The sequence below is a fragment of the Urocitellus parryii genome, chromosome X, assembly GCF_045843805.1.
Source record: "Urocitellus parryii isolate mUroPar1 chromosome X, mUroPar1.hap1, whole genome shotgun sequence".
NCBI classification, from domain to species: Eukaryota; Metazoa; Chordata; class Mammalia; order Rodentia; family Sciuridae; genus Urocitellus; species Urocitellus parryii.
The window spans coordinates 76,117,691-76,135,228 of record NC_135547.1 but is presented as its reverse complement, the minus strand read 5'-3'; the positions used below and the strand labels follow the sequence as shown (position 1 = coordinate 76,135,228).

The following is a 17,538-nucleotide window of genomic DNA, read 5'->3' as shown; positions in this document are numbered from 1 at the left end:
TCACCTAAAATCAGAACCCTAGGTTCCACTGTCTCTTAGTTTCCATTATCTATCTCTAAGACATACTTCTCATTCCATCCCTACTGTCATTGCCTCAGTTAACAGTTAGGTTTCCATCACCTCTCATCTATCATCACTCCTCTCTACTCTAACCACATTCATACTGCTGCCAGAGTGATTGCTCTAAAATAAGCATTTGATTCCAAGGCTTGGGATCATTATATATTTATTTATTTTTGATGGGGAAGTACCAGGGATTAAACTCAGAGGCACTCAACCACTGAGCCACAACCCCAGCCCTATTTTGTATTTTATTTAGAGATAGGGTCTCACTGAGTTGCTAAGCACCTTGCCACTGAGGCTGGCTTTGAACTCACGAACCTTCTGTCTCAGCCTCCCGAGCATCTGGGATTATAGGCAAATGCCATCGCGCCCAGCTGGAATCATTATATTACACATGTTCCCTATATTCCAGCCATCCAGAGCTACCTGTAGTTCCATGGATATATTTTGTACTCCTAAATATTATGTCCTTTGTCTAGATTATACTTCATGGTCTATCATTTAAGGGTCTCCTTATTGCACAAGCAGGGTTCAGAACTCATTCTTCTTACCAGGAAATCTTGTAAATAACCATTTACTGGAATGACCATTTTTATTGTCTATTTACATATCTCTCATTCTAGACCTTAAGTTCCTTGCTATATCTTACTTCTGTATTAGCATGTGTTGAACTGCTTGATAAAAACAGATGGCTTCATGAATGCTGAATGAATATCATGTACCCATCCAATTTCCCAAACTAAAATTCTAGATGTCACCTTCCAGTCTTCCTTTCTTCATCCCCCAAAGTCAATAGGTCAAAGTCTTATTGATTCTACCCCTTCTAAAGAAGTCTCAAATCCATCTCCCTCCTCCCGACCCCAATACTCATGGCTCCATTCCCCCTTACTTGATCTAGATTTGCTCCCATGCAAACCATTCTCCACACTATTACTGGAATTTTAAAATTTTTTATTACGAAAATAATACATAATTGTAAAAAAATTCAAACAATACAGAAATAAAAACACAATACCCACCTAGTATACATACAACCACGTAAACCCCCTCCCCTGCATTCCCATTCCCCAGAGGTTATCATCATGAACAATTTAGCATATATCCTTTCAGACCTTTTCCTTTGCATATACAAGTACATATAAACACATATAAATATACACACATGGTTTTATCTTTTACAAAAATGGGATCATACATGTCTGTTACATATGATTCTTCAATTTCTTTCTTCATTAGATATACAGAAAATTTCTAAAACACAAATCTGATTATATCACTCCTCCAGCTTTCAGTTTCCATAATATAAAATTCATTAATTAGCATCAAATTCAAAGCTCTTGATATGCTTCCTGCCCATCTTTTAGTCTCATCTCTAGCCATTCCGGCACTGAAGAGACTGGATCATAAACCACCTAAATCCTTTCTGAAATAAGGCAGGTACAAACAAACAAACAAACAAACTAGGAACACACTCTGCCATTTCTAGATTTTGGCCTTTTCACTTCAGACTTTTCCATCTGGCAAGCTCCTACTAATTTATTCTTCAATAATCGGCTTAAAAATTACCTCCAGGAAGACTTCCCTGACTTTTTTCAAACATGATCACTCCTCTATTTTTCCCTATCCTTAATAGCTAGCTTCTTAATTGCACTTATCTCACAGTACTATAATGATTTATTAACATATTTTGAATTCCCATTCCCCCCCCACAGCTTTATCCCTTTGAGTAAAAGGAATGTGCCTTATTTATCTTTGCATCCCAAGGATCTGATAAAGTGCTAATCATAGAGCAGATACTCAGTAATACATCTTTTGAGGGTTCAGTGATTCTAGGAACATTTACTGAGCAGCTATTTTGCACAGAACCATATCCTAAGCATGAAAAGAAACAGAAGACACAGTCTTTGCCCTAAGGAACTTACCATTTACCTACCATTTCCCCTGTGGGGGCAGGGAGGAGGAACAGAACACATTTACATGGCAACATATCATTTCTGACATACAGGCTGTTTCAGAGGACTTAAGTCATTTGCCTCAAATTCTTTAGGAACAAGGCATTGTATAATCAAATAATTAATAAATTAATGGACAGTCTGTCCAACAGGTTTGTTTTTAAAGTGTGGTACAAACCCACCAGAACCCAATTCTCTGTTCCAGCAGGAGTGTTCTCATCTATTCCAGCCTGCAAATTAGAAAGTTGAAATAATACCATGCTTGGAAAATTTCTAATATACCAAGAGGACATAAAATTATTAATCCTTTCATAATTTCTCCTCCTTCCCCAGGGAAAAAGTATATCAAAAGTAATAAATGGAGTTAAATGAGGGCACTAGAAAAGAGTGAGCTTGCTCTCTCTTTTTGGTAGTAGTAGGGGAGGAAGCAGGTTGCTTTGTTTCAAATCAAAGGGTGACATTGCCCGAGAAGATCAGGAGAGGTGATTTAGTATCATTTACCTATTATTAAAGGCTAAGGTGTTAGTTAATCTGGTGATTTCAGGATCAGACACTGTACAAATATGAACAAATTGGGCAAAGGTGAGCCACCTAGGCTGGAGGGAAAGCTGACCAAAGAGGCCCAAAGGAAGCCTCATTCATCAGAGTCCAAGTCACTGTCCCCAGCAATGGAGTGGAAATCCTCACTGTCCTCCTCGTCCTCTGACAGGTGGACCTGGCTTAGTACACTCGGCCCAGAGCGCTGCTCTTCCTCCTCATCTTCTTCCTCCTCTGATACCTCATACCCACCGATGCTGCTGAAGCTTGTGTCTTGGGTGTTCGACTTGGGATCAGGCTCCTCATAGCTCCCATAACTGAGAAGAGAAACATGTCATCTCTCAAGCTCGGGCATTGTCTCTAGCTGACCATTCCCATTCTCAGTGCCACCAAGGGATCAGCCCATCTCATCTCCCCTGGACACTAAAGTAACTGGTTCTGTACTGTTCTACATGCCCCTGAGAGAAAAATGATCCTGTTCAAAAACATCAACTTGCCAACTTCATATACACAAGAACAAAACTCCCCTACACATGAACAACACACACTGCCAACTAACATGACCACAAACGCTCTGACAAACTCAAGATTCCATCTACCACTTATACTTAGGCTTACCTATGTATCCAAATTTAATCAATAATCTTAAAGATGCTCTCTTTAGTATATCTCGTTTCTATCCCTCTTTTCCATGCCTACACTGCTTGCCTTGGCTCAGTCCTTTGTTATCTCTGGCCTGTACTACTGAAATAAGTCTTCATTCCTCTAGTCCTGCTCTCCTCCAATTAAATCTTCATGCTTCTGCCAGAGTGCTCTTTATTTTTTGTTTGTTTGTTTATTCTGAATTTTACTTAAAAAAAAATCACACAAGTAATGCGCGTTCACTATTTAAAAAAAATTAGAACATACACCATAAAAAAAGAAAAAAAACACCAATAACTCCACCATCCAGAAATAATCTTTTGGTATATGACCTTGCAACTTTTTTCTATGCACTTTAGATGCTTAAACATTTGTTTAAAATTTACAAGTGAGATACTCTACATGTTCTTCAGGAATCTGCTTTTTTCACTAATGATTATAATGAACATCTTTCTGTGTCAATAAACAAGTCTATAGCATAATTTTAATAGCTGCATGGTATTCTGCTGTATAGAGTTGTAACATGATTTATTTAACAATCTCTTACTAGGACATTTAAACTGTCTCCAGTTTTGCCACTATTAGAAACAATGCTGTGATAAACATCCTTATACAAACATCTTAACGAAGGTGTTTTATTACTCCAACAGAATAATTTCCTATATATGGGATTTTGGGGCCAACAGGGATGTACATTAGATAAATTGTAATACCTCTCTCCCATTCACTGTATTTTATCAATTTACATTACCACCAGTAGTTTGAGAATGCCTTTTTCCTCACACTCTTTCCAACACTGGGCATTATCATGCATTTTAATCTTCACCAGTCTGATAGGTTAAAAAACTGCAATTCAATTGTTTTACTGTACTTCTTTGATTATTAGGTAAGGCATTTTTCACGCATTTATTGGCATTTCTTTTGTGAATTATTAATTCATGTCTTTTGCCCATTTTCTTTTGGGGAACAAAGCAATCTTTCTAAACTGTAAATCAGATCATACTACTCGTATTCAATGCCTAACCAAAACTTTTAGGTCCTGCAAAATTTGGTCCTTATCTATCTCTTTAAATCATTTTTTAAAACATTTATTTATTTAGCATTGCTGGAGATCAAACCCAGTGCCTCATGTATGCTAAGCAAGCACTCTACCACTCAGGTACATCACTAGCCTGTTAAATCATTTCTATTACATATCTTACATGGATCAATCAAAAGCTCCAGCCACACTTATCTATTTGTATTCTCTAAAAATATTTCATGCCTTTGGGTCCTCAAGAATTTCCTGGTCTTTGGAATGTCCTCTGCTTTCTTCTTTATGTAGCTAATAAGTATTCATATTTCCTGTAGTTACCTTCTTTAACCAGCTCCCTTCCCCTGCTTCCCCAAACCCCAGAAAAAACCCATAATTGCCTGCCACAGTGCTTTTTATGTTACACTGTGTTTTCCTGTTTACCTGTGTTAGATTTCCTGTAGACTAAACTTGTTAAAGGAAGGAACTACATCTTTGCTAAAATGAATATGATTCCTAACTGCTTGCTGGCTAGATGTATCATATGTATATTAAATCCAACATCCCCAAAGTCAAACTCATTTTTCTCTCCTTCCTTATCTCACCCTAATACCATTCTTCCTCTTTGCTATCTTGGTAATATTCCCTTTCATTATTTACCTGACCTCCTTACCTTCGAACTCAAATTATCTACCTTTTAACTAACTCTTAAATAAATATGCCCCTTCATTTTCCCTTCCTCCTAATAAAACCCTGTTGATACCCTCATCATCTGTCCCACATTGCCCTAAGAGTTATGTAACATGTAAACCTGATGTTAATTCCTTTTCCTTAAAGTGATGATTCCTAATACCCATAGAACCAAACCCAAATGTTTTTTTAGCATGCTTTAGATCCTCCACTAACCTCTTGCTACTTCTGGAACTACTCCCCAACAATCTCCCTTTGCTTTGGAATACATTTTATGTTTTATTTTTGTGCCTTTGAATATATTGTTTTGTCAGTAAAGACCTACCCATCTACTGCCACAATATCTACTTAGTAGACTCTTATTCATCCCATAAGGCCCAGTTCAAATGTTCTCTTTGTCTGTGAAACTCTCCCTGATTACACCAAGCAGAATGAGATGCTCCTTCCTCAATGGTGTCTTGACACTTTGTACCTACTTATGTTTTAGCACTTATCACATTGTATTTGTAATGATTTGTTTGTGTCACTTCTCTTCTATTAGAAGAGCTCCTCAACAGCAGGATATATCTTGCTCCTCTGGTTCCCCAGGGCCTAGCACAATGCCTGGCCTTAGTAGGTGCACAGGAAATGTTTGCTGGATGAAAGCAATCTGATGCTAGACCCTTTGACATCATAGCTGGGCACTGATGCCACAGCCCTGTAGCATGTTGCTGCCCATTACCTGATGTTGCTATCCTCCAAACCATGGGAAGCCTCCCCACCGTCTCCCTCATAGGACATCATGCTTTCTTCATTTTCCATGCCCATCCTTGTGTTCTCCTGAAGCAGGCGGGGCTGTTTGGGTCTTATACCACCAGATGCCACATCTGAGTCACTTCCACTTTCACTCAACTGAATAGCTGTAAAAAAAGACAGATTCTGGTTCGTTAAAAGATAAACTGGGGGGCTGTAGCTGTAGCTCAGTGGCAGAGCGCTTGCCTAGCATGTGTGAGAAACTGGTTCGATCCTCAGCACCACATAAAAAATAAACTAATAAACAAAAATATTGTGTGTCCCTCTACAACTAAAAAAATACTAAAAAAAAAAAAAAAAGATAAGTGGGAGTGGGAAGGACGGTGGAATGAGACAGATATTATTACCCTATATACATGTATGATTACACTACTGGTGTGACTCTGCACCATGTACAGTCAAAAGAAGAAGTTGTACTCCATTTGTATACAATTTGTCAAAACACATTCTACTATTATGTATAACTAAGTAGAACAAATTAAAAAAAAGATAAACTTGGCTGGGTGTGGTGGCACATGCCTATAATTCCAGCAGCTCAGGAGACTAAAGAATTCCAAGTTCAAGGCCAGCCTCAGCAATTTAGCAAGGCTCTAAGCAACTTAGAGAGACCCTGTCTCAAAAAATAAAAAGGGGAAGGGGTGTGGCTCAGTGGTAAAGCACCCCTGGGCTCAATCACAGGTACAAAATAAATAAATAAATAAATAATCTTGGCAGAATTAACATCTTTAGCTTGGTCTTCCAAAATCAGTTCCTCTCATATATCTACATAGGCATCTTGTCTATATTCCTTACCTCAGATGCCTCTCTTGTAAAATGCCTAGGGTCAACAGTGGAAAGATCTAGTTTAGAATCTGAATATAAGTTAACAACTTCCTTTCTTCATTTCAGTCCAACCTATTTCCTATATCCCCTCCATTACTTCCCCTACTACTGACATTAATCCAGAATACATCCCTAAACAGTTATCTTTTTTCTAATTTCCTTCCCTGTTGCCACATATAATATTTCATTCTCATCTTCAGCAAATATCCAAATCCAAGTTGCTACTTAGGCATTGCCTTTTCCACTGTTGTCTACTGTACCTGCTGTGTTGTGTTTCTCAGTTCCTCTAAGGCTAATGAACGTGGTCATCCTGTGGGTGAGTGCTTAGTATGTCTCATGTCTGTTAATGGGACATCAATAAAAAAGGCAGCTTCTGGATAATAACAAATGTGGCCAAGAACTTATAGGAGCAAATGCAAAGGAGCAAGACTTACCAGAGAAAGGATTGTCTCCTTCTTCATCACTCCCAGCATCTTCCTCATCATCTTCTCCTTCAGACATAAGCAAGTCCTCATATAGGACACTGGCTTGAGGCTGTTGCACAGTTCCTTCTTCTTCATCTGCAAGATCACCATCTCCTTCTTCACCTTCCTGAATGAGACCAGGGAGGGTCAATGCCCCATCAACTGACTAAGTAAGAAACCAGAAGCCACCTCCAGTCCCATACCACCCCCCTTGCTGCCTCACAAGAAGTTAAATAATTTTGGTGGATAGATTTGTTTAGCTGGTCCAAGGATTAAAGTTGGATCAGGGCTCACTATGGAGACACTCTGATTATCACCTTGGGATTTGGCCTGCCCTGTACTGTTGGGGCTCCTATCATATAAGGGTATAATGTAACCATAAGCTTTCTGTAAGTATACTCACTGGGGCTGGAGTCTTAGGTTTCCCATCCTCCTCCTCATCATCATACCCTTCAATATCTACATCAGAGTCTTCCTCGCCCAGCCTACCTCGGCCCTGGCGCATCTGAGTAAGGAACACAAATAGCACATCATTGAGGGACGTGCATGTAGGGGGAGTTAACCCAGGGTTCTTCACCCAGGACAGATGCTCCTCCCTGATATCTCAGCCAAACCCACTGCTAGTGGGGGCTATTTACACAGCTCAAGGCATGTGCACTTTCCCCAATCATTCTTTGGAAATCACAGCCAGGGTAAGAAAACCAAAGGACTGGAAAGTCCTTGGTCTACTCTTAACTGTATCGTCACAAGGAGATGTTTCCTTTCTAACCCAAGGTTTTGTTACAGCTTGTGTTAGACTCTTTGGTCTAGAAAAACCTTCATGGGATTTATACTCTCCAGTGGAACCCTGACTGAGAATAACTGTAGGATTTCTGGCTTCACACTAGAGTATCTTCTGATACTTCTTGAAAAGGCCAATTTTTAAAATTTAATTTTATAAATAGTCTTAATTCAGATTATAACATACATAAAGTAGCAAGACAATTATTTTGAACTCTGAATGCGGTTGGTCTTTCCATCACCTGTTAGGTTGCTCTGACGCCTCGTAAACTTTTATACACATGGACATTCCCTGAAATTCTGCTGTGCTTTGACTCTGCCCATGGGAACAGACAGAAGACAATGCCAGTCATGTAACCCGTTTCCTACCCCCTCCATCCCCCAATCACATTTCTAAGCCTTCATTCACAGGGCCAAGGGGCCCAGTCATTCATGATGTATGTCATATCACCCCCACCATTCCTCCACCCCTCACCCCCTAGGCATACTACCAACCACACAAAGAGAAAAAAATAAAAAACAAAAACGCCCTACCTGTGCTATCTGCTTTTCTGGAGTAGCAGTGGGAATATCCAGGACAGACATATTGCTCTCATCTTGAAATACAGAGGCATCTCGAGACATACTGAGGGATGTGTTGGTATCATACAAATCAGGAGGCTGTGGCACAAAACATATAATTTAGCTTCTACCAAAGGAAGGGAAAGGAAACAGAGAATTTCCCTTTAGAGCATTCACTGCAGAAAAAGGTCATGCAGAGCAATCCAGTTAAAGAGAAAACATAGTTTGGCATAACTTTACGGACAATTTGTTTTTTTTTTATAATCTTACAAATGTTGCCTATTCTAGCAGATAGGCATCAGGTGTATATAATAAGAAGCCTAAAGCAGAAATGCATCAAAGCTAAGGACAATTTTATGTTCTAATAGTTTCTCTGGTCAATAACCTATTTTTTTCTAAGTCTTGTATTGTTTTTAGGTCCAGGGCTTCATACCAGTGCTGTTTTGATTATTTGATTTAGAGACATCTAAGAGGAAATAGTATAAAGCATTTCAATTCTAATAAGAGCATGGAATGGTTTGACAGTTCATGAGCTTGTCAGAGTAAGCCACAAAACAAAACAGTGTGGAAAAAAATCATGGGCTTTGAAGCAAAATGCCCTGGGTTTGAGTTCTGGCTCCACCACTTGCTAGCTAAGTAACTTTAACAAATGACTTATTCTCTCTAACCCTTGGTCTCTTCAACTGTAAAAAAGGGATGATAATGTCTACCTCACAGAGTTATGAAAATTAAGAGGGAGAGGTATCCAATGGTGGCACTCAGTAAATTACAGATCCTTTCCCTCTTTTCTTCCCTGAAAAGAACAGGGCTTAGCAAATGGACTATTCAATGACAGCAAGGACTAGATAAAATGTTCATAACATAAAGTAAAAAAAAAAAATAAAACATACATCTATATTGATCAATCTAATTTTAAAAATGTGTCTATGGGGCCGGGTATGGTGGCACACGCCTGTAATCCCAGCAGCTCAGGAGGCAGAGGCAGGAGGATCGCGAGTTCAAAGTCAGCCTCAGCAATTTAGTGAGGCACTAAGCAACTCGGCGAGACCCTGTCTCTAATAAAATACAAAATAGGGCTGGGGATGTGTTTCAGTGGTTGAGTACCCCTCAGTTCAATCCCTGGACCCCCTCCCAAAAATAGTGTCTATGAACACACATGTACATCACAGATATGCAAGAAAACACACACCAACATATTAATTGGTGGATGTTCTTTCTGAGTGGTGGAATTGATATCCAGCAACTTATTTCTTGTATTTTCCAATTTGCCAAGCAAATGTGTTACTTTTATTAATAGAAAACCCACATATGTGTTACATGTGTTTTTAAAAGAAAGCAAGCAAGGCTGATTAAGAAGAAGGTTTTGGAGGAAAAGAAGCAAAAGAGTTTAAAGCATTACAAAGCAGATAAACCATGATGGAACAGAAGAAGGGAAAATGAGGGAATAAAATTTCTACAAAACCTTAAAGCTTGTTGGGGAAAGTAGAAAGGACTGTGTAGGAAAATGCAAAACAAATAGTATGATCTAATGCAAACTAGGTGGAAAGAATGGAGTAAAAATATATTACTGACTACAACCATTTAGAAGTTGAAAATAAGGTGTGATTACTGCCATGTTTCTATACAATCAAAATTATATTATGACGTTAAATTTACACAAAAACTTTCTAATTATGTTTGGATTTGAGAGTAGTAATGGGTAAGGGCAATCACTCATGTGCAACTTCCACAAGTTAAGAGGCAATGTATTGAGCATACTATCTTAAAATGTATATGTATGAGTGAAAGGAATGATGAAGGGTAAACTAGAAAAATTAAACAGTATTATTTATACCCTACTTTTCATATGAAATACTCCAACTATATCAAATAATAGCTAATGCTCAGGAAAGAGAACAGTTGATGGGTTTTCCTCAGCCATGAGGTAGTGTAGGAGGGGGTAGGGAAGAAAGAAAGATGACTTTTGGGCTTGAGGCTTTGACTCACTAGAGGACTAGGCTTAGACTATCCTGGATCTGGGCAAACAAGGTGCTGCTCAGTGGCTGGACTCCTCTGTAGAACAGTGGCTAATACCCAGACTTTAACTTACCAGAAAATACCTTGTGGAAGGTGTGGGCCTATTAGCAAATAGGGCCTTCCTGGGCAACATCACTCACCCAAGCCCCCTTGACCCAATCTGCCCACACACTCCAAGAGCCTTTCCTTGTTCTGGACCTTGAAGAAGTATCTGAGGGTTCTTTATACCTGGCCCCTCAGTAACCTAGGTTTTGGGATGAAAGAGAGAGTAAAAGAGATAGGGAGAGCGCATGGATGAGACATAGAGACAGCAATAATCCAACAGAGATGACATACGTTGCATTACAAGTTCAGAGTGAAACTTGGGCAGAATGAAAAAATTTCCTGTGGGAGTGGGAGAATTCTGCATTAAAATATTTGGTTAAATGTGAAATTGCCTCTGGGGACCTTTACAAACTTTCATACAGAGAAGAAAACAAATATTAACTCAATGTCCATTAGGTGTGAGGCAAAGTAACTCATTTGATTTTTACAATGATCCTGAAAAGTAGATTTTAGAGAAAAGGAAACTGAGTTAGAAAGGTAGCTTCCCAAGATCACAAAGCTAGACAGTAGCAGAGCTAAGACTCAAGCCCAGAACTGTTTTATGTCAAACCTCATGTTTCCCATCCTACCAGTGTCTCCAATACAGAAACCAAGCACCAGTTATAGCCTGTTATTTTCTACTCTGGACATATGACAACCCTCTTAGAGTATGCTATTAAGTATATTCAAGTATGTTATTATGTATATTCAGATCAGAAAGACTAAAAAGCCTTATTTACCTTACTCTCTAGTTTTTTTTGACACGTAAATTTAAGACATTATAAATATCACCTGTTTTTATTTACCAGGAGAGGGAGTCAATCCAGGAAAATGAGTGACATCTCAGCCATAGGGAATGAGTAATTAGGCATTTATAAGGCACAGAAACAATGTGGCCTGTATCTATAACCAAGCAGCTTGCATTCTAGGGGATGTCCTAGGACCCCAAAAGTTATGGATAAAAGAACTAGAGTGATTCAGGGATGATCAAGTATTCCCAAATGCTGTCTAAACAACTAAGACCCCACCCACTCATTCATCCCACAGCTGCCTCTTCTGGATTTAACAAGGCCACCAAGACCCATGGCCCTCACTCACCTTAGCCTTTGAGAAGACAAGAAAGCACACGAAAGGCATATGAAGAGGAAGGACAGAGAAGAACGGTAACTCAGTAATAGATCTGTTAACATGCTCCCAATTTCCCAAACCAATAAGAAAATTATTAAAGAAAATTACTAGCCCTTAGACTCACCTGAGGCGTGTAGGGCCCTGGGGTCATTGGGTCTAGGCTTTCTAATTCTGCTTCCTCCAAAGCCGCTTCTTTAGCTGTACAAATATCCTTCTCAAGTTGAGTCAAATGTTCATCATACTGAGAAACAAAGACAATTAATGAATTTGTTCAATATGTTTTAGGCACTGGAAAGAAAAATGTAACCAAAGCAGACAAAAATACCCCAGTATTCAAGGAACTTTTAATCTAGTGGCAGAACATAAATGATAAATAAAGCAGGAAAGGACATAGGGGATCTAGAGTGAGAGTAGAGGGTAGGATGTTGCATCTTAAAATAGGATGGTTAGGGAAGGCTCTTCTTTCAAGGAAACAAAGACTTCAGGGAGCTAGATCATAAGGGGACTCCTTCTTATCACCTACCTCAGTCAAAGTCTGGTAACAGACATTCACAATTTCCTGAGCAGTCTTAGTATACTGACTCTCAGGCCCTATAAGTAAAATAAGAAAATGCCATTAACTTTGCAAACTTTAGTTTCAGAGTTTTATATATTCTGTCACCAGCAATATGTCCATTATCCTAGACTCAGAAAAAAATTATGCTTCATCTTAAACTCGGAATTTTGCTCTACTTTTAGAAATAGAGAATTTCAAACACAAAAACAAAAATAGACTAATATATAGCCAGGGGTGGTGGCACACAACTGTAATCCCAACCACTCAGGAGGCTGAAGCAGGAGGATCACAAGTTCAAAGTCAGCCTCAGCAACTCAGTGAAAATCTGTATCAAAATAAAAAATAAAAAGGGTTGGGGCAGGGGGCTGGGGATGTGGCTCAAGCGGTATTGCGCTCGCCTGGCATGCGTGGGGCGCTGGGTTCGATCCTCAGCACCATGTAAAAATAAAATAAAGATGTTGTGTCCACTGAAAACTGAAAAATAAATATTAAAAAATTCAAAAAAAAAAAAAAAGGGCTGAGGATGTGGCTCAGTGGTTAAGTGCCCCTGGTTCAATCCCTGCGGGAAAAAAAAAAAAAAAGACTAACATAATGAACTCCATGTACCTATTAACCAGCTTCAGCACCTATCAACACATGGCTAATCTTCTTTTATTTATAATTGAACTTTTCAGACTCCTCCCAAGTTATTTTGAAGCAAATTTCAGCTTCATATAATTATATACATAAATTAATTGTTCAGTATGTGTCATTAAGCATACTTTAAAAAATTATGTATGCCACATTAAAATGATGGATACAGGTAATTCAATTGCCAAAAATCATAGAATATACAACACCAAGAATGAATCCTTCTGTAAACTGTGAACTTTGGATGACAATAATGTATCAACATAGGCTCACCAATTCATACAATATACCACTAGATCTAGTGTGAGATGTTGGCAGTGGGGGAGGCTGTGTGTATATGGGGGCAGGAATGGACTGGAACTCTGTAACTTCCACCTGATCTTGCCACAAACCTAAAACTGCTCTAAACATAACATCTACTGAAAAAGACAATAGAACCTGTCTTAAAAACCCAACTAAAGCCAGGACAGGTGGCACATGCCTATAATCCCAACAACTTGAAGGCTTAGGCAGGAGGATTTCAAGTTTGAGGCCAGTTGGGGCAACTCAGTGAGACTCAGTCTCAAAATAAAAATCAAACAGGGCTGGAGATATAGTTCAGTGGGAGAGCACTTGACTAGTATGTGCCAGTCCCCGGGTACAATCCCCAGTACCACTCCCTTGACAAAACCCCAACTATATCAAGTATAAAATAATTTAAGTCTTTAACATTATTGTGCAACCAGTCAAGATTCACAATACCAAATTATTTCACAAATGTTCTTTCTTTTACATTTGTTATCTTTGAATCACAACCCAAACAATGTCTATACATTGCATTTTGATGATGTATCTCCTCAAAGGTACTTCCTATAAGTGAATTATTTTGTTTAAATATTTTTAGTTGTAGATGGATACAATACTTTTCTTTTATTACTTTTATGTGATGTTGAAGTTTGAATCCAGTGCCTCACACATGCTAGGAAAGTGTTCTACCATTGAGCCACAACCCCAGTCCAAATTAATTCTTAACTAAATCATAGAGTTCTCCAAATAACCTGAGCTTACAAGTCAACCCAGTCTATTTGGCCCATACAAAAAAATTAATTCAGTTTTGTAAAAATGGATTGAGTCATACACCTATAACATACATGTTTCTATACATAAGTTATATCTCAATGAAAAGCTTTAAAAAATTACTTGGGTAACAATTGGGAGATTTCACATAAAATCCCAGGTGTCTGGCTTCTCTTAAAAAATGTGCCAACATATAGAGAAAGCATCTGACAAAACACAGCACCCATTCATGATTAAAACACTAAAAAACCAGGGATAGAGGAAACATACCTCAGGATAGAAAAAGCTATATACAACAAACCCAGGGCCAACATCATTCTAAACAGAGAAAAACCGGAAGCATTCACTCTAAAAACTGGGAACAAGACAGGGATGCCCTCTTTCACCACTTCTACTAATCATAAACTCTAGCCAGAACAATTAGGCAAAAGAAAGAAATTAAAGGGATACAAACAGTAAAAGAAGAAATCAAACTATTTCTATTTACCAACAACATTGATCCTATGTTTAGAAGACCCAAAAACTCTACCAGAAAACTTCTAGAACTCACAAATGAATTCAGCAAAGTAGCAGCAAACAAAATTAACACCCATAAATCAATCGTGTTCCTATACACTAATGATAAATCAATTGAAAGAGAAATTAAGGAAACAATCCCTTTCAAAATAGCCTCAAAAAAAAACAAAAAAAAAAAAACAAAAAACAACCCCACAAAACCCAAAAATCAAACAAACAAACAAACAAACAAAATGAAATAGAACAGAGGACTCAGAGAGAAACCCACATAAAAGACTTTTACAATGAAAACTACAGAACACTAAGAAAAGAAATAAGAAACCTTAGATGATGGAAAGATCTCCCATGTTCTTGCAGGCAGAATTAATACCGTCAAAATGGCCATACTACCAAAAGCACTATACAGATTTAATGCAATTCCTATTCATAGAAATAGAGCAGTCATGAAATTCATTTGGAAAAATAAGAGGCCCAAAATAGCCAAAGCAATCCTTAGAGAGAATATTGGAGCAGGAGGAATCACAATCCCATACCTTAAATTATTACTTCAGAGCTACAATAACAAAAACAGCATAGTACTGGTACCAAAACAGGCAAGACCACCAATGGAATAGAACAGAGGACTCAGAGAGAAACCCACATAAATACAATTATCTCAAAGGTGCCATAAATATACACTGGAGAAAAGATAGCCTCTTCAAGAAATGATGCTGGGAAAACTGAAATCCGTATGTAGTAAAATCTAATTTAATCCCTCTCATCCTGTGAAAACCTCAACTCAAAGTGGATCCAAGACCTAGGTATTGGACCAGAAACCCTGTACCTACTAGAAGAAAATTTAAGCCAAATACTACAACATGTCAGCTCAGGAACTGACTTCCCTAAAAAGACTCTTCAAGTGTAAGAAGTAAAACCAAGGGCTGGGGTTGTGGCTCAGTGGTAGAACACTTACCTAGCACACGTGAGGCCTGGGTTTGATCCTCAGCACCACATAAAAATAAATAAATAAAATAAAGGTATTGTGTCCATCTACAACTAAAAAATAAATATATTTTTAAAAAGTAAAACCAAAAATAAATAAATGGGGTGGTTTCAAACTAAAAAACTTCTTCACAGCAAAAGAAACAATCAAGAGGATGAAGAGAGTCTACAGAAGGGGAGAAAATCTTTGCCACCCTCTCCTGAGATAAGGCATTAATTTCCAGGATACACAAAGAATTCAGAAAGCTTAATACCAAAAGAAATCACAAAAAACCCCAAAACCCAATCAATAAATGGGCAAAGGAACCAAACAGATGGAATGGGATCCTGATTAGAATAAGTTATACTCCATGTATGTATAATATCTCAAAATACACTCCACTGTCATGTGTATCTAAAAAGAGCAAATAAAAAATCATGTTTTATATTGTCTACTAAAGAATTTTAACCAACTTAGTCTGCTCTTGAGTGAGAGTCTGAAGCCAGAGGATTTTGAGTTCAAAGCCAGCCTCAGCAACTTATCAAGGCCCTAAGCAACTCAGCAAGACCCTGTCTCTAAATAAAATATAAAAAAGGGCTGGGATGTGGTTCAGTGGTTAAGCACTTCTAGGTTCAATTCCTGGTATCAAAAAAGAATACAAGTAATGAGAAATGTTGGTGAGGATGTGGAGAGGGGTACACTTATATACTGTTGGTGGGATGGCAAATTAGTGCAATCATCCTGGAAAGCAGTGTGGAGATTCCTCAAAAACTAGAAATGGAACCACCATTTGACTCAGCTATTCCACTCCTTGGCTTATACCCAAAGGATTTAAAATCAGCATACTACAGTGATGCATCCACATCAATGTTTACAGCAGCACAATTCACAATAGTTAAGCTATGGAACCAACCTAGATGTCCATCAACAGAGGAATGGATAAAGAAAATGTGATCTATCTATCTATTTATCAATCTATCTCATAGGAATATTACTCAACCATAAAGAAAAACAACTTTATGACATTCGCCAGTAAATGGATGGATCTGGAGACTATCACATTATATGAAATAAGCCAATAGCCCAAAAGAAAAGGTTGAATTTTCACTGATATGTGGATGCTAACCACAAGAAGGGCAGGGAGGGGAAGAATAGAAGTTGAGTGGGTTAGACAAAAGGAAATGAAGGATGGGGCTGGGATGTGGCTCAAGCGGTAGCGCGCTCGCCTGGCTTGCGTGCGGCCCGGGTTCGATCCTCAGCACCACATACCAACAAAGATGTTGTGTCCGCCAAGAACTAAAAAAAAAATAAATATTAAAAAAAAAATTCTCTCTCTCTATCTCTCTCTCTCCTCTCTCACTCTCTCTTAAAAAAAAAGGAAATGAAGGTAAGGGAAGGGGACAAGAATAGGAAAGAGAGTAGAATTAATCTGAAATAACTTTCCTATGCATATATATGAATACACCACAGTGAATCTTTTCATTGTGTATATCCACAAAATTGGGATCCTAATTAGAATAAGATATATTCCATGCTTGTATAAATATATAAAAATAGACTCTACTGTCATGTGTAACTCAAAAGAACAACAACAAAAAAGATATGCTAACATAGGATCAGCATTTCCACAAAACACCAACAATGCAGCTGAGTAGCAGCTGCTCCCTTGATATAGGCATGTGTTCTCCAGGTTACCACAGTCCCCAGATCTGCTTAACTCTGGACTCCTGGACCCTAAAGGCCTAAGTTTTCAATCCATGCCTTAATTGTGCTACAATATTCTTTAATATACTGTTCATTCAATTTTGTACTCATAATTTCTCAGTGTCTTCTACGTGCTAGGCATTACCAATTACAAAATCAGGTAAGATACAGGCCATATTCTCATGAAGCTTATAGTTTTCTACAGTGAGATAGACTATAAATAAGTAGAGCCATATAATGTAGCAAAAAGTGGCCAATTTTGGGAGGTAAGAGGGAAAGAATTAGGAAAGGCTTCAAGAGGAGGTAATCCTTGAATTAAACCTGTTTGTCAGGATACAAATGCTAAAAACATATACCATGTGTACATGTGAAGTTTTCAGGCCACACCTACTATGATTAGTACTAGCAATTATATGACAAAGAAGTCCCTTTCAGGTAAATGCTCTTGCAAATACAGACTGTTCATTCTTGATAAGATATATAAAAAAAAAAACTTGTGTCCTAACTCACATTGCCTATGTAAGATGTGCATGCACATGCACATACACAAACTGGAAAGAAATCTACATTGA

General features: G+C 38.2%; 1 protein-coding gene across 5 annotated transcripts in view; it reads right to left on the bottom strand.

Moving 5' to 3' along the window:
- Positions 1 to 1,084: 1,084 nt before the first annotated feature.
- Positions 1,085 to 17,538, bottom strand: part of Taf1 (TATA-box binding protein associated factor 1) — a 77,497-nt gene continuing 61,043 nt past the window's right edge. For 3 of the 5 annotated variants that reach the window (XM_077793560.1, XM_077793561.1, XM_077793562.1), the window contains exons 33-39: positions 12,067 to 12,134; positions 11,668 to 11,784; positions 8,289 to 8,414; positions 7,378 to 7,479; positions 6,945 to 7,101; positions 5,618 to 5,795; positions 1,085 to 2,869 (exon numbers count right to left, since the gene is read on the bottom strand). In XM_077793560.1, coding sequence (XP_077649686.1) covers positions 2,650 to 2,869; positions 5,618 to 5,795; positions 6,945 to 7,101; positions 7,378 to 7,479; positions 8,289 to 8,414; positions 11,668 to 11,784; positions 12,067 to 12,134 — 968 coding nt within the window. In that variant the 3' untranslated portion in view covers positions 1,085 to 2,649. The remainder of the gene's footprint in view (positions 2,870 to 5,617; positions 5,796 to 6,944; positions 7,102 to 7,377; positions 7,480 to 8,288; positions 8,415 to 11,667; positions 11,785 to 12,066; positions 12,135 to 17,538) is intronic. The other 2 variants (XM_026412598.2, XM_026412599.2) reach the window with 1 other exon arrangement.